The sequence below is a fragment of the Sinocyclocheilus grahami genome, unplaced genomic scaffold, assembly GCF_001515645.1.
Source record: "Sinocyclocheilus grahami isolate Dianchi unplaced genomic scaffold, SAMN03320097.WGS_v1.1 scaffold406.1, whole genome shotgun sequence".
In the NCBI taxonomy this organism is placed as follows: Eukaryota; Metazoa; Chordata; class Actinopteri; order Cypriniformes; family Cyprinidae; genus Sinocyclocheilus; species Sinocyclocheilus grahami.
In genome coordinates this window covers 23,676-48,326 of record NW_015505585.1, presented here as the reverse complement: position 1 = coordinate 48,326, position 24,651 = coordinate 23,676, and the positions used below count along the sequence as shown (strand labels likewise).

Here is a 24,651-nt window from a genome sequence, read left to right as displayed (position 1 = left end):
CAAAAAAAAAACAAGGTCAAATCAGCAGAAAAAGCAAGCAAACAAAAAAAGATAAAGTGCTAAAGTACTTTAGCTCACAAGAGATGATCGTCAATGGCCTCTCAGCACATTCAATTAATGTCACATGATAAAACCAAAATATGCTTAATACTAGCATAACGACAGCGTAAACAAGGTGGAACTGACTACCTATATAATCCATAAAATCATGCGCTATCTTTCTTGAAGAATGTTTACAATTGTGACAAATGTGTAATATCGTTTTTGTGATTTTGTATGTATACACAGGCAAACTATAGTACTACAGGAAGTGACGTCGTGTGAAGTCTGATTCATGTTGTAGGAGAGAGTGAAGTAAGATGTGTCACCCCCTTAATCAAGAACACTGCACAATTTGTTTTTTTTTACAAGTGACCATATATTTAGAAAGAACCCATCATGCACAGCTGCTTGTGACTGAGAGATGCACATAAATATTGAGCATTTTCATTATCTACACTGATATACAATATATCTCATATTGGTGAATTCAAAACCATTCAAAACTCTGGGGTAAGATTTCTTTATTTTAATCAACAATGAAACAACAACAAACAAAAACCAGCAACGATGCATTAAATTGATCAAAAGAGGCTGTCTACACTGGATGCGGCGCGACAAGACAAATCCCCGAAAGTAAACTGCTGCCGCGTTCTATTTATGACGTACTAACTCAAAATTCAAATCATTTGCAACGGTCGCTTTGTCGCGTCCAGTGTTGACAGACTTTAGCTGTTGCGGAGCGACAAGGCACGACAATCCGGTGTAGACACGATGAAAGAATCCTGAAAAATATTGTACTCCTGTTTACGCAGCACTGTTTTCAACAGTGATAAGAAATGTTTCTGCTGAAAATCCTAAAAAATTATTTTTAAATTAAATAATATTTCACAACATATGAGCATAACAGACGTCTTTCAAAATCATTAAAAAGAATCTTACTTACCCCAAACTTTTGAATGGTACTGTATCTGTGGGGTAAAGTGCGTCTGATGCTTTGAGGTAAGTTGTGTCAGCTTACCAAATAATGAACTTTGCCTCCAAATGCAAGAAATATTATTCAGATTATAAAATTCAGAAAATTATTTAACTTCATTCAAATATGTAGTGACATCTGTCTAAGGTGGTTTACAAACAGCATTGGGCAAGTTACTCTGAAAATGTAATCAAATTACTGATGAATAATTACTCCTTTTAAATGTAATCACGTTACTGTTCTGATTACTTTATTTCAAAAGTAATTAGTAATTAGTTACATTACTAGTTACGTTACTTTTTTCTCCATGAAATTTATGAAATACCAGCATACACGCTCCCTATAAATATTTGTTATTAAAGCATCAACATTCACAGAACACTGTTATTTTTAACTAAAGCAAGTGGCTGCTGCGTGCATGGTTTGGATGGCAGAATGCCAGCAAAGAGCACTGCATTTATAATCTCTAAAAGATATCTCAGCTCATCGCAATCTTACAAATCTCTGTTATAACACAATAAATATATGCATAATGAATCTTTCATAATGTCTACAATTCATATGTTATAATGAGAGGATTCGTCAGCACTGCATTGCTCAACGCTGCAAACACGTGTTATAGCCTAAATAGAAACTCTGCATACGCTTGCACCTGTTAATCTTTAGATTTTAGTTCATGTTGCTTTTGTGCAATAGATGAATAACAATTTATTTGTTTTAGATACTTCTATTTTGCGGGAGTCCCGTGAATCATTTTATTCTCCTGCATCCCGCGCACACACGATTGTCTATCCGCCCGCAGCAGCACTCGTCCATCTTGTCCCGCGCCGCGCTCTGTCGCGTCGGGTCTCGTGGGAGCAGGTTTTTAATCCACTGGCACTTGACTCGACAGTGCATGTGCTATATCCTTTTTACAATCTCTAGATTATAAACACTGCATTCTGTCAGCAATGTTTAATCTTTAGATTTTAGTTCATGTTGCTTTTGTGCAATAGATGAATAACAATTTATTTGTTTTAGATACTTCTATTTTGCGGGAGTCCCGTGAATCATTTTATTCTCCTGCATCCCGCGCACACACGATTGTCTATCCGCCCGCAGCAGCACTCGTCCATCTTGTCCCGCGCTGCGCTCTGTCGCGTCGGGTCTCGTGGGAGCAGGTTTTTAATCCACTGGCACTTGACTCGACAGTGCATGTGCTATGTCCTTTTTACAATCTCTAGATTATAAACACTGCATTCTGTCAGCAATGTAACGCGGCAGTAACGTATAGAGACCTCGGCTTGTAACTATACTCTAATTACTATTTTGAAAATTATAACGCGTTAAATTACTCAGTTACTAAAAAAGTTATAAAATTACAGTAATGCGTTACTAAGTAATGCGTTACTGCCCAACACTGTTTACAAATAACGTGCCGAAAAAATAAGACTTTGGAATTGGATTGTTTTTATTCATCAAGTTTTCGTTTTTGAGAAGTCATATTTCTATGACCCTGTGTTATACATGCTTTTCTTCTGTATTCAGTTGACACCAGATATCCTGAATTGTAATTAGCCATATTAGTTCTAATTTCTCCTTACCTAAGGACAAATAAAATTAAACAATGGCACAGCTTACCCCACTCTCCCCTACAGTGTCTTAATTGACAACTTGTGCATGTGAAGCTCTGTTTGATTAGTTAATCACACAGCCTGTCAGTTCGGCTCTAATTCTCACTAACTGGCTGAGATCTCCATACGCAGTTCCTTCAAGATGCCTTAGACAGTGGGAGAACTCACCTGGGGTCCTTCTGGATGCTGTCCACAGAGGGCGACCTGACCAGTGTTGCCTCCGGGGGCAGAGCAGGTCCCGATTTGCTGTAGGGTGAATCTGTGGAAGGGCAGAACTGTAGTGTACGGTAGGGGTTGGCATAGTCGGCGGTGGAGGCACCAGGGCCAGTGGCGTAGCCGCCACGGGGGAATGTTCCTGTGGCGTTCTGGCTTCCCGTACGCTGCAAGGGTATGGAGTCAACACCAGGAGAGGAAGGGGCTACAACAGGAGAGTAGGGACAGAGCAGAAAGTTCAGGACCTGGTCACAAAACTGGTTCACTGGATCTTTGGGTGCGGCAAAAGGTGAAAAACGTTACAAATTGACCAGGTATTAAAATCATAAGAAAGGAGAAGGAGGACAGGAGGAGTAAAACAGAACAGAAAGGATGTTAAGCCATCAAAATAACAAACTGACCCGTAATGATAGCTCTTCAGTAGGTGCTTTATTAGCTTGTCTGAGTGTCAATGCAAAACTGTTTTTTTTTCTCTCTGGTCTGCTTTTGTTCAGATTTGAATAGCTACCCAGAAACCACCACTGACGGCTGTTCATCCTGATGGCAGAGTTTTCCAGTTGACTGGAGCTTAGAGCTACGCTGGAAACACTCCCACTTTAAAGTCAACAAGAACATTTACTTTTTATTGCACAAGCCTGGTGTGCATGATTTTATTTTTTATTATTCCAAATAAAAAAAATTACACTTTTTAAAATGTTAATTTGTTTATTCTTTTATTTTTTATGCCATGTCAGCACTAAAGGCTATTTTCATAGCAAAACAGGATAGTTTAAAACACAATGCCTAGCAATAAACAAACACTTACAGCATACAAATTGGTATGAAATACTTTAATATGATAGAAATTAAGAAACTTTTTCTAATTGAACCTTTGTAAAAATGTCAAATAACCTTTTTTACATGATGTAACAATTCCCTATTAATTTTCAACACTTCCCTTTCAATCATATGATTCCATTTTGGTATGTAACACCCACTCTTTAGAATCCAATAAATTCCAAATCTGTACCCTATCCCAGTGTTAACTGGTGGGTCGCAAGACCGTTCTGAGTGGGTCGCGGAGTGTTCAGTCAAAGAAACATCAACAACAACAAAAAACTTAATTCTAAATATTTTTCTGATGCAAGACTTTTGTTTTGAAAAATGTGCGTGAAAGCTGTTGACACTTTTTTTGCAGTTTAAGTAAAGACTGCCTGAGAAAAACATGCTGTCCCGATTCAGTATCTGCAGTCAGATGAGATGTTGTCAGGCTTAATGTCAGTCTCATTATTCTATAGTTTTTTTTGTAACTTGCTATGAAATAAAAAGTCTCTCACCTCAGAAAAATGAACTATCCTGTCCTGTCAGACATTATACTGTGCTTGTAGCACGCACTCTTCAATTGCTCGCGCAAATGCGGCAGCGCACACTGTACATCATTTCACTAAAGCGCAAAAGAAACTAGGAGCATGCAACGTGTGAAATAAAAGTAAAGTACCAATAAATCACATAACTGGTACTTTGTGTGATAGCTGGGAAGGATTTGTATGAAGGTATATTTTTTTAAACAAATTATATATATATATATAAAGTGGGTCGAAAAGTCTCTCACCTCAGAAAAATGAACTATCCTGTCCTGTCAGACATTATACTGTGCTTGTAGCACGCACTCTTCAATTGCTCGCGCAAATGCGGCAGCGCTCACTGTACATCATTTCACTAAAGCGCAAAAGAAACTAGGAGCATGCAACGTGTGAAATAAAAGTAAAGTACCAATAAATCACATAACTGGTACTTTGTGTGTTAGCTGGGAAGGATTTGTATGAAGGTATATTTTTTTAAACAAATTATATATATATATATAAAGTGGGTCGCGGCTTGATGACCATGGGAAAATGTGGGTCTCATGGCCAAATCCGTTGAGAAGCACTGCCCTATCCCATATCATGATCCATAATTGGTTTGACAAAGAAATACATTAGGTTATGGAAGCAAAGTGAGTTGAGAACCGCATTTGATGCTGACTTTCAATAACTTTCAGGTGGACAAGTTTGGATGAAAATGTTTAAGGTATGTCGTTCTAAACCTGTATGACTTTCTTTCTTCAGTGGAACACAAAAGAAGATACGCTGGGGTCCAAAACAACATTGGACGACACTGAATTTTTGCAAAGAAAGACACTTTTCAAAATATTTCCTTATTGTTCCACAAAAGAAAGAAAGTCATACAGGTTAGGAAGGACATGAGTTTGAGTAAATGAGTAACTGATTTTTGACTGAATTGTCCTTTTAACCTACAGTACATACATGCTTTTATGGCTGTACAAGTAGAAACACTGAAAAGCACATCCATTAGCCTGCAAACATGTAATGTACGTATAGAGAAGCCTGTGCTTTTATATAGATTACACTTTTTTTATGCAAGACATTTTTTAAGGTGTCTAGACATGCCATAAAGCACCATAAATTAGTTGTAATGATATATTATATTCAGCTCAAAACAAAATGTGAATGGAAGTAAATTGACTTTAAAACCTTAAAAGCAAAAACTTAATACTATCTGATACAGTTAAAGTGATGATGTCTAGCTGCTCACTGCTATAAATTGGGCACTTTGGGAAAACATTTCTATTTTGAACAAAAAGAAAGCCGAAACAAGCCTTTTATTTCATAAATGCACCTGTACTAGAGCCATGATGTTCTAACGGAGAAGATTTTTGCTGTTGACGTTAAATTGTTAGAGAACCTGATGTCTGCTTATCTTACCCTGGCCTTGGTTGAAGTTCCTCAGGGGGGCTTTCTGATAGACTCTGTCCTCATAAATGGGGTCGATATGGTGCTCAGGAGACTGCAAGGGTCTTAGCTCCGAGCCCAGGTGACTGTGCTGACTGCTGTACGAACCCCTGGAACCTACATCATATACAAAGGCAGATTCTCAAGCGCCATTAACCAGAACAAAAATGCTATAAATATACTTGGAAACAACAGTGTCAAATTCCGATTCATCTGTCTGATGATATCAAACAACCGCTACAGTAAGTGTGACCAGTGCTTATGTGTTTTTAATGGTGATACTACCAAATGGAAACACTGTATCCCGCAAATCGCACTGACCTGCCAGACTGCCAGGTCTCTGGAGGGTGGCGTTGGCATACAGATCATGAGAGATCTTGTACTGATCGGTGGTGTGGAGCATACGTTTTGTGGGGGACAGAGTGGCGTAGCTTCCCACTGCAGTGCTGAACTGGTGTAGCGGAGACGAGCTGGAGGCATTGCCAGGTCCGGCCATGTGCAGTGGCGAAGAGGACGACCCTCCTCCCACTGCCATGTTGATGGGAGAGCTGGTACTGTAGGACTTGGCCAGCCGGCTCGGGGACTGCTTGGGTGACGACACCCGCGCCAAAGTGGCGTAGCTGGGCATGTCGGAGGCTGAGCCCAGCCTCTGCAGTTTGGATGGGGAGCCCAAAGCCTGCATGGAAAAGGGAGAGCTCACTCTCTGGGCTGGTAGAGTGGAGCAGGAATAGTTTACAGGGGCTGCTGGCTGATTGTCAGGCATGTGGAATGCACTGCCATGACCCTGGGCAAAGGAGTCTTGAGAATGGGCCCGGGCGGCTGTCTCTCTGGCAGCCAGCTGGACAACACGATTAGATGTCACCTGGAGGTAAGTGACATGTAAAGAGCTAAAATTTCACTCATCCAGGAGCTGTGAACTAAGTGATGGTGGTACATGATATTTTCATGGGAAAAAGGGGTGAATTCACTAAACACTTTTAGTAATTCAGTGCAGCAACAGTTCATAGTCCAGTTTAAATGCAAATGAGGATTTAAGTCATTGTCATTCTTTTCAGCACAAACAAGGCTCCTTACTATTTAATTTAGACTCAATAAAGATTGCACAATTATTGTTGCGCAACACTGTAGCCTAATTTGCATTTGCAAAAAATAACACGGCAAAATAGTAACAATGCAGTAACGATATCTATATATATATTTTTTTTTAGTTTTTGTTAAAAGTTGATGTTAAAATATGCATAGCCTGTACATTATATGTGGGGGAAAAAAACAACTTATTAATCTGTTGCATTGTTTTAGTTAAACTGTGGTATTATTTTTTACTGTAATAAACATTGTGGCCACAATTTAACTAAATTAAAACGAGGCAACAAAATAATAAAACATGGCCATGAATTAAGCTCCAACTTTGAATGCATCAACTTTTAACAAGAATTACAAAAACATTACAAAACACTGTCAATGCATTTTAGTATCTTACAGTGTTATGTATATATATATATATAAAATATTATTTAATATATCAATTGTTTGAATATTTGATCTGACAAACTTCTCAACTAAAATTAGATGCATTTTAGTCTGAGTATAATTGAATGAACACTGACTAAATTTACTGACAACATTTATAGATGATTTTAATAAGGCAAAAGCCACGACTGAAAAAAGAACATTGTTCTGGCACTAAAAACATTAAGGCAGTGCATGCACATGAACAGCGTTATTAGCGGACGCACTACTTAGTGAATTCCCCCCAGAGGGTTTTCTAAAAAAAAAAAACAGGGTATAATTCACACAGTTTAAGACAAGAGGGTCAAAATCTGAGTTTTTACAAAAAGATGAATCCCCACCTGATTATAGCTATGTAAGGCTCCTACCATCTGACCACTGTGAGGAGGCTGGGAGGCCGACAGGTCGCCGAGGGCCAGGGTCTGGTTGCTATGGTAACTGACTGGATAGGGAAAGGTGCCCTCTTGATTATTGAGCTGCAAAGCACTCTGAGAGAGGATGCCTGGTCCTGTGAAGGGGAAATTTGGGGAAAAGAAATACAAGACAAAACTGTTTAACTTTATGATTACGTATAACAATCACACGTTTATTTCCAACAGAGACATTGCATTGCAGTTGGTCTTTCATACTATCTATTTGCATATAGAATTGAAATTGGTCTTGTCATCTTTGCATATATTTAACAATGTGTAACTTCTTTTACAGTGACTGCTCATTCTTGTGTGCAGCCAAGTATGATGATTGCTATGACTATGTCAAAAGCGGCAAGATGCAGTATTACATTTACATAGAATCAAAGCCTAAAATCTAAACTTACATAAAACTTTGTTTCTTTTGCTGCCTTGCAAGCTCAGGTATTTCCTTCAGAAGATGCAAATCTTGTTACCCTCTCTTCTCTGTCCATATAATTCCCCTCACCTCATTTTTACCTTTGTAAAATTGGTTAATTGCTTTACCATTTCATCTCATATTCTGTCATTGTCTTCCAGCCTCCATCCACAGTTCTCTGTTTTACTTTCTTTTATACTGCTCATTATTTCAAGCCTCACAGTGAGTAGATGGACAGAACAGGCATGCATAATTAAACACTGCTGGAAGACACTCAATGAGCACACATTCAAGAAAATGGGGTCAGTATGAACAAAAATCGCAGTCCCTTCTCTTCACTCGGTCCCTCCTATGCTGACAGCAGTGATTCCCAGTCCTTTTTCGTCTTACAGTACGTCCCCCACAATCACATAAATAAGGTACAAGTATAGCTAGAAATGTACTCTTATTATACTGGATATCATTCAGAATGACCATAATACATTATTAAATTGGACACTATTACCATGACTCACTTTGAAACAAAAAAAATTAAGGTAACACTTTAGTATAGGAACCAGTTCTCACTAATAACTAGTTGCTTATTAGCATGCGTATTATTAACATATTGGCTGTTTACTAGTACATCTAAAACACATGTTCTGCATGACCATATTCTACATCCCTAATCCTACCCAATACCTAAACAACTACCTTACTAACTATTAATAAGCAGCAAATTAGGAGTTTATTGAGGCAAAAGGTGTAGTTAATGGTTTGTTAATAGCGAGAATTGGACCTTAAAATAAAGTGTGACCAAAATTGAATACTGTTGGGGAAAATACAACTGAAGCAGCTTTACCTACCAGCTCATGCAGTTTGAAAAACTATAGAAACTGGCTTTATAACGCCATTTAGTTTGATTGGCTGAGACATTTAATAGAATGAAAGTGTGAGTGAATCAAGTAAAACTGTTGGAGAAATATAGAGCATGTTATAACATATTAAACATTCTATTCTTTTCAAAGGAGGCCATAAGCATAAATTCAAAAACTTCACTGAGCGAGTGTCAAACCGACGGTGCATGACAGAAAAACAGAAATATTGATATACTGATGAAATATTCATTTTGTGTTCATATTCCTTTTAATAAAATATTTGTAGTTAAATGAAGCTTTTGATTATATTTATTGAAATTCTACATATACAGCATAGCATACATTCATATATTTATATTTTATTATCATATACTACCATTCAAAAGTTTAAGGTCATTTTTTGAAAGAAATCTTCAAGGATGCATTAAATTGATCAAAAGTGACAAAGACATTGTTACAAAAAAAAAAATCTATTTAAAATAAATGCTGTTCTTTTGAACTTTCTATTCAAAGAATCCTGAAAGAAGAAGCATAACAGTTTCTGCAAAAATACTCAACACTGATAATAAGAAATGTTTTAATGCATAAAAAAAATCATACCAACCCTTAACTTTTGAATTGTAAGTGTAGACTTTAAAATTCACATGTTTAATAGTAAACATGTTTTAATTAAATTAAATTAATTAATTAAAATTCATTAAAGTCATAATTTATGTTTTACAGGATTAACAGAGCAAAATCCAAATTTCTGTACCCCCGGAATGTGATGAAGTAATTCCTGTGATTTATACCCGTTTGGGAATCACTGCTATGTAGCATCACATATCACCTGTATGCACAGAGATGAGTTTGCATGCTGTTTAATCTCTGACAGCCAGCAAAGTCGATCATGATGATGTGTGGTTTGTGTTGTGTTAACCGAAGCTTATTGCCACACTGTCATGGCATGTTTCTCCTCTTCTGAGGATGTCTGACAGCACCTAAAGATGTTGCATCTTTTAAAGAGGTGCCAGTTTGAAATGGCCTGACAGAGCAATAATGTTTGTTTACAAAAGATCTACACGCCACAACATTCTATAAACAAAAATAGGCTGCAAATCTGAAGGTTAAAAGAAAACCAATAAAGGTTTGCAGTCTATGAAAAGATTTCCCATAAACTGACTATGTGACAGTATGACTTCAAAACCACTGAAGATGATAACTGGGTCATTTCAGATGACCCAGTAATATCAGAAACTGTCTGACTGCGGTTATTGAAAATGGCTGGAGTTTACTACTATAATCACTTTAGCCACTATCAGATTCAAAAAGAGGCACATTTACAGTAAGAGCTGAAAGTTTCATAAATCCATAATCAGACTTCTGATCCTTCTCCAGTCTCAACCCAAGCATTTTAGGCATCATAAGATGCCATTTGCTGCCATACAGAGTGGTTGTGCGGTGGACAATCTATGTCTAGGTGGCTGGTCACTTATCTGTTTGGGGACAGGGGTTTTATCTCCACACTCTATGACCTGCATTTTAGATCAGAACCGATAAATATTTCAGCTGAATTCTATTTATAACTCACAACTAGAGAAAGTGGCTGGAACCACTACAGCTGAGTAAATAAATACAAAATATACTTGATCTGTCTTGTAAGATAGTTCATTAAAAACCATTAAGTGTCCATGCATCCATGTACACTGATTTATTTAGCAGTTTGCTCAATATTTCATGTTCTTGACGATGCTTTAGTTTAAGTTTCCTGCGGTTAAGTTTGTTTAGTTACAGCTATGTCAAACTTTTTTTTTTCTCTAGGTTATCTGGAAACCTTTTATTTGTACACTGTATATCTCAACCTCCTTAAATGCTAAGAAACTGAGCCTTTGAAAATATATCAACTGTTCAGAGTATTCATATTTAATCTGTTCAGATGAGGTAGGCCTGATACTCTCAGCAGGGTGAATAGGCTTTTTGACATACACTATTTGAACATTTGTTGCCTCCTTGAATTTGTTACCCCAAAAACTAAATTCAGAAATAACCTGTAATTCATGCATTAAACTGCTAACATGAATAATAAGGCAGGCAGGGAGGCTCACTCATGAATTTCAGAAAGCTGGAGGATATACTCATGTGCTCTACAGAACAACACCTGCAAGGTCATTTTAACGCATTTCTGTCAAAGAACACTGTAGAATGTAAATTATAGCACCCCCGACTATCAATCATTTCATCTTAAGATCACAACTCTGCAGGATCGGAACATTTAGAAGTCATTAGCATTGTTCAGCCTCAGTAATTTCTTAATTGTGTTAAACTTCCAGTATTTAAAAGTGCTCCTTACTTTCGCCTGCAGTGAATTCCTGTGAATCCAGAATACCAGATTCTTGAAGAGATCGGATGCAGGAATCTACAAGTTCCAGGCCTGTGGTGAGCTCCTCCTCTATATCCTTCTGTCCATCTGTGAACAAAGACATGAAAGGTAACTTCATCGAGCAGACTAATAAAAACACCTACCAATAAAACAGTTTCAATATGCCGGTAATTACTCAGCAAGCACTTAATGTTAAACATTAAGCGCTTGTTGAGTAACTACCGTAACTAAAGTATGAATGTTTTACATTAAGAGCTTAATTTGTTTTACATGTTACATTTTGATTGCTGTTAGGTTACATTGCAATAACACTGCACTTTGCAAAAACATTCTAGAAATAACACCTATTATTTAAAATTGTAAGATGTAACAATAATGCTCAGTTTACATATTAAAATCACATTTGTACTATGCAAATAAAACCAGACCAATTATGCAACATTTTAAATTTAAAATAACAATCTGTACTTCTGAATTAGATAGTTCAAAAACACATAGGGACAATACTTTTATTTACAGAAAGTAGGTTTGTGTCCAAAAAACAACCATATGCTGGTTATTCAGATTCATATAGGCTAGTTTGTGACATAATTTAATAAAGGAATATCAAAAAAGACAGTGGAGTCTCATATTTGATCTTTAAATGTTTCTGCAGCATTGTAACAATTTTTTTGTAAACAAAAAGTGGACGTACTTTTTGCACACAACACTGGACGTATTAAGTATCCACAAAACCAGTCATAAGGGTCAATTTTTTGAAATTGAGATTTATACATCATCTGAAAACTAAGAATAAATAAGCTTTCCATTGATGTATGGTTTGTTAGGATAGGACAATATTTGGTCGAGATACAACTATTTGAAAATCTGGAATCCGAGGGTGCAAAAAAATCTAAATAGAGAATATTGCCTTTAAATTTGTCCAAATGAAGTTCTTAATGCATATTACTAATCAAAAATTAAGTTTTGATATGTACGGTAGGAAAGTTACAAAATATCTTCATGGAACATGATCTTTACTTAATATCCTAATGATTTTTGGCATAAAAGAAAAATCTATCATTTTGACCCATACTGTCACATTTCACACACACGAGGAACACAGGCGCGAGGAGACACGGAGTAAAGTAAATCAAAAGGGTTTATTAAACAAAGGCTGGGGATCACAAGACTCGACACATCAGGATGACGTCCAACGGCTGACAAATAACAAGAACACACTTTAAATACACAGGAACTGATGAAGGGAAGACGAGGGACACCTGGATCTAATGACAATCAACATTGGAAACACCTGGGAACAATGAACTCAAAACAGGAGACACTGAAACTGGGTAACAGAGCACATGGGGAGCAAAGACACACACAAAACCTGGCCCAGAGTCTGACACATACAATGTTTTTTTGGCTATTGCTAAAAATATACCCAAGAAACTTAAGGCTGGTTTTGTGGTCCAGGGTCACAAATGGTATCACAACCTTATCACAATGTTTTTACAATGTAGTTTTGGTATTTGGGTAGCTACGTATTTTGATTAAGGCGAAATCATTTTGAAGTACAAAACCCACCACTGAGGAATCTACTACAGAAATTTAATTTGAACTAGCCAGGAATGCGAATGAGATGCTTAATCTGGTCTTGTTTTGATGCTTCATCAAGAGTCCAGTATTTTAAAGAGTGTGGCGTGACTGCAAGCTCATGAATCATTTATGCCCCGCACTGCTCCTGCTCTTCAATCTCAGCCTCTCCTCAATGTTTTATGCTCTGGAATGCAAAGGTTGTCATCTTTGGCTAACATTTTGCTGTAGCACAATTAATAAAGTCAAAAGTCAACATGTTTCACTTTGACATGCACGGTGTACCACGTGGGCTGCTAGATGATTACAACTGTCAAAATGCATTGGAAAAGGTGCTCTTCATGCAGCATTCACCTTCTTGTAAGGTTTAAATTCATGGATTTCAAAACAACGGGCTGAAGAAAATTCTAATTTCAGCAAGAAAACTGTCCAGTTACCTTGGTTGTTCCAGCGAAACTTTTCATCTGCAGAACTGTAAGATAAAGGATAGAGCAGATTTAGATGCATCATCAACACAAACACTGAAGTGAACTCAATCTTTTACCTGATGCTACAATCCTATGCCTGCAACTGACCATTTATATCTTCAATACATGGTCAGAAGTGTGTGGGCACCATATTGTATGTGCTTGTTGAATATTTAATTTCAAAATCATGGGCAATAAAGGCAAAATATGTAAGATTTTTTTATTAAAATATCCAAAAAACACTAGAACAGTTTTATATATTTTGCTGACTTGTGTACTTACATTATCCCAAATGTTTTGAAGAATGTTTAAATCCAGAGAAATAAGCAATTTGACCACACAGAGTAGCATTATAACAGAATGTTCAAATGTATCTAGTATGATAAAACAGCGCTGCTTACTTCCGCTGCTTTCCGGTAGGAGCGGAAGCGGTCGACTGTGGCATAATAAAAGCTCTGCTGCTTTCGAGCCGTGTGTCGCGCTCGTTCAGCGGCCTCGTTTTGCTTCAACGGCTTTCCACCTCACTCTGCTTCATACTACGCGACGTTAATAAATCTTTAATACATTAGCTCATCCATGAACATGATTTCTGCCCGAGTCCCATCGAATTGCATCGGCTGTGGGGATGAAGACATAACTCCCATGATTCCACACTCAGTCACGGCATCATCTAACTACGCCTTTGTTTATTTGTTTGTTTTGAATACGCGCCCTCTAGTGGCAAAAAATTACATATTGTGCCTTTAACAGGGAGCTGGTCTCCTGTACAAGCTTCCAATTTTCTGGTAAAGCAGACACAAGAGCATCAGTGAGGTCAGGCATGATGGGCTCTAACTCGTGATTCATCCTAAATTTGTTCAATGGTTAAGACTCAGTGATCCATTTACTCATGCTTTGTGCACAGGAGCATGTAACAGTGGAACAGAAAAGGGCCTTATTTTACTGTAAATGTTTGTCTATGGAAATTGTACAGCTGTATGCTTGATTTTATGCACCTGTTATTAGGGTGTAAGTTAAAGAGCCAAATCTTCGAATTAAATGTGGGCGTCCACATACAGTACGCTATTGTTTTTTTTTTAAGAAATTAATATTTTTATTTAGCAAGGATGAATTAAATGTATTAAAAGTAACAATAAAGACCTTTATAACTTTCTATTTTTAAATAAATGCTGTACTTTTAAACTTTATATTCATCAAAGAATCCTGAAAAATGTATCATGGTTTCCACAAAAATATTAAGCATCACAACTGTTTTCAATATTGATAATAAAAAGAAATAACAAGGATGTTAGAATGATATCTGATGGATCATATGACACTGGAGACTGGAGTAATGGCTGGCGAAAATTCAGCTTTGCCATTACAAGAATAAATTACATTTTAAAATATATTTATAAAAATATATATTTCACAATGTTACTTTTTTTTAATAAATTGAATGTTTATTGGTTTGAACAAGAATAACATACAAAAAGAACACAAGTCAAAATTACAAGGGGAAAAAAGGAAAATAAATCCCAATATTACTGTTTTTACTGTATTTTTTGATTACATAAATGAAGCCTTAATAAGCATAAGAGACTTCTTTCAAAAAAAATTGTTAAAAAATCTTACCGACAAACACATTTTTAAACAGTAGTGTACTTTTGGCCATGTGGTGTTGCTAAATACTTCAGCTGCCATAAACTGTTTAAGTAACTGTTTACCCATCAAGTTCATAAACCTATTTGTGCACTTTCTGAATCACATAACTCACTGATCAATGAAGTATCATCTATGTTTTAGAACACACAAACAGTGGCTATGATGGTAATGGATTCGGTGGAAATGAAGGCTTGAGGAAGAACGCAGAGCCAGAAACCCTTAATCAATGACTGGCTTTGCCACCGCAAGGTAAAAAGCGACCTGTCTTACCCATAGCGTTATCGGGAGGCTAAACGCTCACCCATTGTCCTTGGAGCCTTACAGCAGCTGCTAAATCACACTATTGATTTTCTTCCGGCGAGTGTGTAAGGATTCATTTTGTGAGGCTGTCTATGTTTGTGCAGGGGGTGACGAATCACAGAAAAAAACAAAATGCCACATGTTAATAGGGCCACGGCGTTGTTCTCCTAAAACCCATTCATCACAGATTCTTCCACGAACAATGCCTAGACAAAGACAGGCTCCCGGTGAGTGAGCAACAGTGATGAGCCACAAGGCATTTTTACCCCAACCTCCGTTTTAATGAGGCCACGGCGTTGTTCTCCTAAAACCCATTCATCACAGATTCTTCCGCGAACAATGCCTAGACAAAGACAGGCTCCCGGTGAGTGAGCAACAGTGATGAGCCACAAGGCATTTTTACCCCAACCTCCGTTTTAATGAGTCGACCTGCCTTCAAACAAGCATAATAGCTCCCTAAAAGACAATTACTGGCTAAATATGTCAGGTAATTACAAACAAATAAATAAATAAGTCCTCTAAGGTAGATAAACACATATTCAGTTGTGAGATATGATTATGATGGCCTACAACATAAAATAAATAAATAAAACAACAACTAATTGTTCCTATTGGCTGGAAATTGTCGTTCAATTTCCAGGACACTATAAGACTGACAATCGTGATATCGCTCTCGAAGACATCTCACTAGATAACATCACATTGATAGTACAAAATGAGTCTGTCTTCATGGAGATCATTAAAGCCTTTTAGGATGAAGATATTTTTCTCTCCCAAGATAATTAACTTGAGAATAATGACATGACAGATGAGGCAATCACAACTGTGGGTCATTGTGTGGTCAGTAGTTAATCACTGTTCTTTATGTGCTCCATTTCCATATTGACTCAACATATTAGCTGAAACACTTAGAGCAATGTGATTTGGGCCATTACAATTACCACACTGATTTAGTGTTCTTTGCCTCCATTCTGACTTATTTTAATCGTCTACATATTGTTCTACAATTATTCACAAGATCACGGCCATGGTCAAATAAACAACAAACAAAGGGGTGTGAACTGCAAACAAATGCAACGCTAACACTGGTAAATTAATGAATTATATCACCTGACAGTGGCACCTGTTGAATTGTTAAGAGTACCATTAATGGTGCTCAAAGGTGATATTTCCTAACTGTTAAGTTTAGGTGATACTTAAACGCCGGCTCCCTATAAAAGACAATTACTGGCTAAATATGTCAGGTAATTACAAACAAATAAATAAATAAGTCCTCTAAGGTAGATAAACACATATTCAGTTGTGAGATATGATTATGATGGCCTACAACATAAAATAAATAAATAAAACAACAACTAATTGTTCCTATTGGCTGGAAATTGTCGTTCAATTTCCAGGACACTATAAGACTGACAATCGTGATATCGCTCTCGAAGACATCTCACTAGATAACATCACATTGATAGTACAAAATGAGTCTGTCTTCATGGAGATCATTAAAGCCTTTTAGGATGAAGATATTTTTCTCTCCCAAGATAATTAACTTGAGAATAATGACATGACAGATGAGGCAATCACAGCTGTGGGTCATTGTGTGGTCAGTAGTTAATCACTGTTCTTTATGTGCTCCATTTCCATATTGACTCAACATATTAGCTGAAACACTTAGAGCAATGTGATTTGGGCCATTACAATTACCACACTGATTTAGTGTTCTTTGCCTCCATTCTGACTTATTTTAATCGTCTACATATTGTTCTACAATTATTCACAAGATCACGGCCATGGTCAAATAAAGAACAAACAAAGGGGTGTGAACTGCAAACAAATGCAATGCTAACACTGGTAAATTAATGAATTATATCACCTGACAGTGGCACCTGTTGAATTGTTAAGAGTACCATTAATGGTGCTCAAAGGTGATATTTCCTAACTGTTAAGTTTAGGTGATACTTAAACGCCACCTTAATTTTAGCTAATTATTTTTCTTTTGTTGTTTGCAGTAAGACAAATTCTTATATAGCTTCTACACAAAATCAGTTTATTCAACACATCAATTCAATGTGGTTTCACTCATTGTTGAACACTCAAGCATTCCCTGTTGACATTTCTGGACCAGGTCAATGTGGCATTAAAATATAAAAATCAATGGACAGCACATAAGCAATGCTATATTAACCAATCTGCATCAACTTTAAATTTATAAATCCATTCTAAAGAATTTTTAAATGTCCAATAGGTAAATTATTAACTGCCTTAAATACATTTATATATACATTTAACTTTATTAAAATAAATAATTTTTGAAAAAAATCTACCTTGCTGTCTGTCTGTACGTCTACAGTATTTATCTATAAAAATATATTAGAATAAATATAGAGCTATATAAAAATTAAAAACAGGTAAAGAATGTATTATTATAAATAACTGATACATAATTGAATACATTTTTATTTTAAAGGGGTCATATGATGCGATTTCAATTTTTCCTTTCTCTTTGGAGTGTTACAAGCTCTTGGTGCATAAAGAAGATCCGTAAAGTTGCAAATACTAAAGTTTCAAATCCAAAGAGACATTCAAAATAATGTTCTTTTTAGCAACATCATATGACCCCTTTAATTCCATCAAATGTATGTGTATTATAATGTCAAATGTCAAATCATATACTGCATTAAATATATTTACACATTTAAGAGCATTAAATTAATTACACTTTTTTTATTAATATTGAAACATTTATATTTTTCTCAGTCTGTCTATCAAATATAGTGTAAATAAAAATCTAGACATATTTGTATGTTTTTCATTTTATTAAGTCTCTTACGCATTAACACATTAAATGTGCATGTGTGAGTGTGTGTATATTATATATATATATATATATATATATATATATACACACACACACACACAATCTTAAATCAAAAGATTAAACTTTAAATCCATCTTGTGGACCAGCATTACAAAACCTATAGCTGCCTAAACTGCAGTAATACAAAAAGGTTTTTTGTGTATGTTTGTTACAGCCTGTTTGCCTTGGATTGTCATGGGAGAAAGAAAGCCGAGATTTTGGTGTGAATGAGTGAAAGTATGCTATGAAAAGCTGGAACAAAGCTGTGAGCGGCTTTTGTTCACTGCTAATGTATGTGAAAAGAGTGAAAGAGGGAGGGAGAGGAGGAGGCCGGCCCCAAACCGCTGGGGGTCAATTAGTGCCTCCCAATTGACAAACAGAAAGATAGACACATGCCATCAAGACAGAGAGGCTGCCTGCTATTTCAAGCTATATACCTATAATATATAGAGTAGAAGGAATTTAAATGGAAAATAAACAGAACTTAAAAAGCAGAATGTCACCTCAAATAGATTTGTGTTGAAATTCAGATTATAAACACAAATCTAACTGGTGATTTTCACATGTGTTTGATCGAGGGGGTCGGGCTAACTACTTTCCCATGTCTTTAGTGTGTTGTATAAGCCATGCTGTCTGACAGAGCATGTGAAAGGGCTTCATGTGATTGTATTGTGTGCGGAGCAAAGGCATTCGTCCGTAAGAGCCGGGCCACCCATCATTAAACTCCAGATGAGTGGAACTAAAATAGTCCTTGTTAGTCCTGGTACTGTATGTGAGATATAACATATAGAGCAATGTATCATGTAACTTTTCAGCTTGACTGATAGACATAATCTATTGAATCAATTAGGGTTCCAAGATTAAAGAGACAGTTCACCCAAAAATGAAAAGAATCTGTAAATTGTAAATTCTGACTTACTTTCTTCAGTGAAACACAAACTGTGATTTTTAAAAGATTATCTTGCCCACGTCTTTCTTTATAATGAATGAGAATGAGAGCTGTTTAGCTCTAAAGTGACTAAAAAGTACTATCAAAGTATCATAAAAGTACCATATTCCAAGTCTTCTGAAACCATACGATATCTTTCTGTGAGGAATAGACTGAAATTTAAGTCATTTTGCCAATAGAAGCACTCCTACACTCTATAAAAAGTCAGTTTAGCAAGGACAAGAGAAAAGCAGAAACAGTCCTGTGTGGGCTTTTGGACTCTTCATGAGTTGATATACGATACACTACAAATCAAAAGAGATGTAACACAGTCCTCAGAGAGGAATACATTTCAATCCCAGTGCAAGAGAACATCCCGTAATGAGAGAGCCCCTCTTGAAGTGCTGAATCATGACTGACTATCTCACAGCAGAATTGTGTCAGTGGATAAGAAGGCAATGGCTGGTGTAGCACAGATGCTGTACAGCTGCTCTGTGATGGCAAACACTCTTTTACAGTGTATTACTATGAATGGCATGAAGGTAAAATACTCTCACTACAAATCACAGCAACATAAACACGAGTCCCCAGACACCTCTGCAGCCCAGGCTGGCACAAAATGGCTCTCGTCTGGAAACTGCCTCATGAAAATGTATAGTACTTTTAATATAGTCACACTAGATGTGATACAAAACTGTAGTACTTATATGAAATACCATGGTCTATATGTGTGTGTGAGTGTGTGTGTGTGTGTGTGTATATTTATACAAGGTCACTGTATTTCCACTTGTAGTATTTCAAAAGGAGTTTCCAGACTAATTTGAATTAAAGGGGTCACATGATGCGATTTAAATTTTTCCTTTCTCTTTGGAGTGTTACAAGCTCTTGGTGCATAAAGAAAATCTGTAAAGTTGCAAAGACTAAAGTCTCAAATCTAAAGAGATATTCTTTATAAAAGTTAAGAGTAAATCACGCCTACCTAAAACGGCTCATTCTAACACACCCCCACATGTTTACGTCACGATGTGGGAAGATTTGTATAACGCCGCCCAAATGTTCACGCAAAGAAAGAAGGTGTAACTTTTATTCTCGCTGTAGTATTGTTGTTGCTGCAGCCGCCATGTCGTGAAGATGCTGTGTTACGCAAAGCGTAAAAAGACAGTATAAGTTATTATAATCCGTAATTATGTCCCCACTGGATGCAACAAATACCTCGTTCATAATGGGTTTCAATGTTTTTGTCTCGTCGCTCCGGCCAGGACACGGCATCACAGTATGGTAAGGGGTGTAACATTTCCGTCACATGCTTGAGGTATTCGGCCAATCACAACGCACTGGATAGCTGGCCAATCACAGCACACCTCGCTTTTTAGAACGATGAGCTTTGTAAAAATGGATGCATTTCAGAAAGGCGGGGCATAGAGGAGAAACAATAATGTACAGTATGTGGAAAATAATGTGTTTTTTGAACCTTAAACCGCATAAACACATATCGTTACACCAAATACACAAAATAATGTTATTTTTAGCAACATCATATGAACCCTTTAAAAAATAAATTAAACATGCTTTATTCTCAGTGCTAAAAAATAAACATTGATTTAACCCCAGTGTGCTGCCATGAGGCTAAGACAACAGCAGTCAGCTGAGCAATTACAGGATCAATCACACATTTCCTATTGCGAGTGTACTTTCTAAAAGGACGCAACATTATTTTGAGAGCATCTGAGGATGTGGTGGGTCATTAGGCTGACAGCGAGAGTGATGTCACATGTAGAGAGCTCAGTGGATGAGATCAACACTATGCTAGGCTGTCTTAGTTAAGCTAGGCAGAGGTGTGCTGGCTTTGTCACAAGGCAGATCAAGTATGTGTCGCTGTCTTCCTCTGGCAATGACAGGCAGGAAATATAGTCAAAAGACAATTTCCTCTGTGTAAAAATACACTAGAACCACATTAAGACCTAAAACATTAAATGATAAAACAAGATTTAGGTGATAAAAATACTATAATACATTACATATATAACTACTATTTAAACATCTTTTCAGAAATGTCAATAACAATTCAGCTATATCCGAATCAAAATCTGTTATACACGATTATAAATCTCTTCCAAAGAGTCATTTTCATTCAGCAGAGCCTAGTTATCGAAAGCTACTTTCAATATAATAACTGCAGGTTTGCCCCCAGTAATTGAGATGCATCTCAGTCACCAAACTGGGTTTAAGTCTACACGGTTAGGCTGAAATCAAGCAGTCCGGGCTTATAACTGAAGTTGGGTAGCAGAAGAAGCTTTCATCGCTCCTTAAGCCTGACAGATTGCTTGCTAAATCAATACGCTCTGTATTCCCCGTACTGTATAGGGAGACACTTAGTGTGAGTCAGCCAGTGCAGCAGACACCCTTAATATGCTTAATATCCTGTAAGAATGGAGAGGGATTGTCTGAGCACAGACACCTTGGGTGCACAGGCAGATGGGAAGGTTTCTTACTGCCATTGTCCTTAACCCTACCCCAGTTCTAGATGGGTTCAACTGGATGAATTTCAATGGGTATGTGTTGAAAACAATAGAAGAACCTAAAAGAGGATATTTTCAAGAACTGTTTTTGTACATATAATGAAACAACATTGGAACCCACTGACTTTCATTGTATGGACAAAGACAAATACAGTCGTGGCCTAATGGTTAGAGAGTCAGACTTGTAACCCGACGGTTGTGGGTTTGAGTCTCAAATCTGGCAGGAACTGTCGTGGGGGGAGTGAATAACCAGCGCTCTCTTCCACCCTCAATGCCACGACTGAGGTGAGACCCTTAAGCAAGGCACAGAACCCCCAACTGCTCCCAGGGCGCCGCAGCAATATGGCTGCCCACTGCTCCAGGTGTGTTATATTTCCAACACAATAGATCATTCACTTTTAGCGACACTCCCCGGATATTTGAATTATGAACCGCCGCAATACGTACCTGAAGCAACGTAAAAAAAACACAGCAATACGTACCTATATCAACGTAAAAAAAAAAGTGCCAGGGTCACATATTGAACCCTTGTTTTAGCACTACTCACTGGACATTTCACTTCGAAACTGCCGCAAAACATGCAGTAAGGTACGTAATAACGGTGTTGCAGAAATGTATTTAGAGGCACGTATTTCAAATGAGCCTGGGTTGCAATTTTCAGTTTTTGTTTAACTATAACTAAATATGCTGCATTGTTTTTGCACCCAAAACACTGAAGGAATGTTGCAAATCAGATAACGATACAAAGAGGACCAAAAATGTTGCAATAATGCACACTTTCTGTTCTTGATGATGGTTGGTTTAAGTGACGTGACGTGACGTGTGGCCAAGTATGGTGTCCCATACTCAGAATTTGTGCTCTACATTTAACCCAACCAAGTGCACACACACACAGCAGTTAGTAGGGAACACACACACACACACACACCATGAACACACACCCTGAGCAGTGGGCAGCCATTTTTGCTGTGGCGCCCGGGGAGCAATTGGGAGTTTGGTGCCTTGCTCAAGGGCACCTCAGTCATGGGTATTGAAGGTGGAAGAGTGCGCTGTACATTCACTCCCCCCCACCTATAGGTAGCCAATAGGTAAAAGATTCCAGAATACTACCACACTCTGACATACTTTACCAAGACCATGTTCCAGGCACCTGAATTGGTCTTTGCCAATTCCATAATGCTTAAAGTGCACTTTTCTACACTGCATGTTTGACTTCATTTACATATCCACAGCACGCTGCTATTTCAGCTCACTTAAAGCCTAGTTAAAGTAGATTGCTGGTGGTTAGTGAAAACAAAGCAGATTTTTACAATGAAATATCGCACACAAAACTGTTCAGTGAATTTGGCCCACCATCTTTCTTTCTATAAATGTATCCTCTTCACCTAAAGGGTAAAAAGAAATATAATGCATTTCCATACAGTCTCAATGGACATGTCTTTCAATGTTTTCTTTCCTTTTCATGTGCAATTTCAAACAAAGTGGGTATTTGATACTAGATGCACATTCATGCATTTCCTTTTTACATTTAGGCAAATGCTTTTATTCAAAGCAGATTACAATGCAATCAAGTAACACACTTTATATACATGATGTAGCTAGCATCATAACTCTACCAACTTAGCTGCAGGGACAGACAAAAAGCTTGTTGCTGCGCACAGCAAATGCTGAAATAATGTACATACTTTACAAACAGGATACTAATAATAGTATTTTCCCGTTGCCTACTGTATGGACAGAAGCTCTCACTTCTCTTCATACTACAGTGAGATTAGAGCATTAGAGCTGTCAAGCACATTGTCTCCTCAATACAACTTATTTACACCACATGCCAACAAAGCATTATCGCTCTTCGAGGCACACATTGTAGACGCGTACACAGTGCCAGCGCAGTCCAAGCTCACAGGAGACTGGTGGACTAATCTGGCAGAAAAACAGTCAAACAGCTTTGGCTTAATACTCCCTCGCTGTGCTCGACAGACTGCATTTAGTGAGACAACTCCACGCTACAGGATAGGGCTCAACAGTCTACTATCGAGTCAAAGGCCTCACTCAGAGCAGCAGATGTTTGACGCTGTGCCGAGGTTCGGACCGATGGACGTCCTGCTCGAGGCAATAAGACAACTTCACTTGGCATTTCCATTGTGACTGCAGAGGCATTTTGCACATCGGCTAATCAGAGATTTGTTTTTGCTGAGTATCAGACAGTTGAAGAACAGCTGAAGAACTAGGCCAGTATTATGTTTGTTCAAAATGGAGTGCTATTTGAAAAGACCCATGTTTCATTAAACAAGTGGGTCACAGGCTGAAAGTGCTCACTTTAGCCCACAGTGCTCCTCCTGATGCTGTGACTTTCAGCTTGCTGTCTTATAAAAAATAAACAAATAATAGTCAGTGAAGTGTTTTGTATCAGTATTGTTTTGCAATTGAAATTGAACACCAGCTAGTAACCTAGTAACATCATCACAGAAAAATATATGACTGTTGCAGACAACAGCAGAAAAATAACTAAGGTATAGAAAGTCCACAAAGTAAAATAACCCTGAATTGTGAGACCAATCAAGATCCATGCAAACCCTGATTAGATACCGGAGCACCGTGTTATTTGACTAGCAGCTTCTATTAAGGCCTTGAGCAGCTTGATTGTCTGTAAGCTGTATTTGTCTTGAGGAGAGATCTGATCTAACTCTTTAAGACTACACATACCAACAGTCGGAAATAAATGAAAGAACAATCAAAAGATCAAGCTTGAGTAAAAATTTAAAAGACAGGTTCAATCAGCAACAACGCTGTGGTTGATGACATCATTAAAAATGTATTACTTTAACCAATAACAATCTAAAAGCACAATAGTACTGTTCAAAATTGTGCAGTCAGGCTTTAAAGAAATTTGATTAAAGATAATTTATTAGTATATATTGCATAATATATGAATACTATATACATATAAATATTATAAAATAGAAAAGTTATTTTAAATTCTAATAATATTTCACAATACTACTGTTTGTACTAGGGCTGTTAAAATGGCTGAAAACTAAATTTGAATTGTGTACTTAAATATTATCAAAATTCGAATTATATTCGAATTTAAAATGCATAATTTCAGTTACGGTGAAGAAAAGCTTCACAAGAGGGCGCATCGAGCAAAATATTACTAATGCACATTTATTCAAAGCATAAGATTACATGACTATCT

At 37.2% G+C, this 24,651-nt stretch overlaps 1 protein-coding gene across 4 annotated transcripts in view; it reads right to left on the bottom strand.

Annotated features, from left to right (window-relative positions):
* The window catches only part of ctnnd2b (catenin (cadherin-associated protein), delta 2b), a 64,971-nt gene that overhangs the window by 35,652 nt on the left and 4,668 nt on the right, over nucleotides 1-24,651 (bottom strand). For all 4 annotated transcript variants that reach the window (XM_016232053.1, XM_016232054.1, XM_016232055.1 and 1 more), the window contains exons 3-8: nucleotides 13,181-13,215; nucleotides 11,136-11,252; nucleotides 7,463-7,629; nucleotides 5,934-6,474; nucleotides 5,586-5,729; nucleotides 2,797-3,046 (exon numbers count right to left, since the gene is read on the bottom strand). In XM_016232053.1, coding sequence (XP_016087539.1) covers nucleotides 2,797-3,046; nucleotides 5,586-5,729; nucleotides 5,934-6,474; nucleotides 7,463-7,629; nucleotides 11,136-11,252; nucleotides 13,181-13,215 — 1,254 coding nt within the window. The remainder of the gene's footprint in view (nucleotides 1-2,796; nucleotides 3,047-5,585; nucleotides 5,730-5,933; nucleotides 6,475-7,462; nucleotides 7,630-11,135; nucleotides 11,253-13,180; nucleotides 13,216-24,651) is intronic.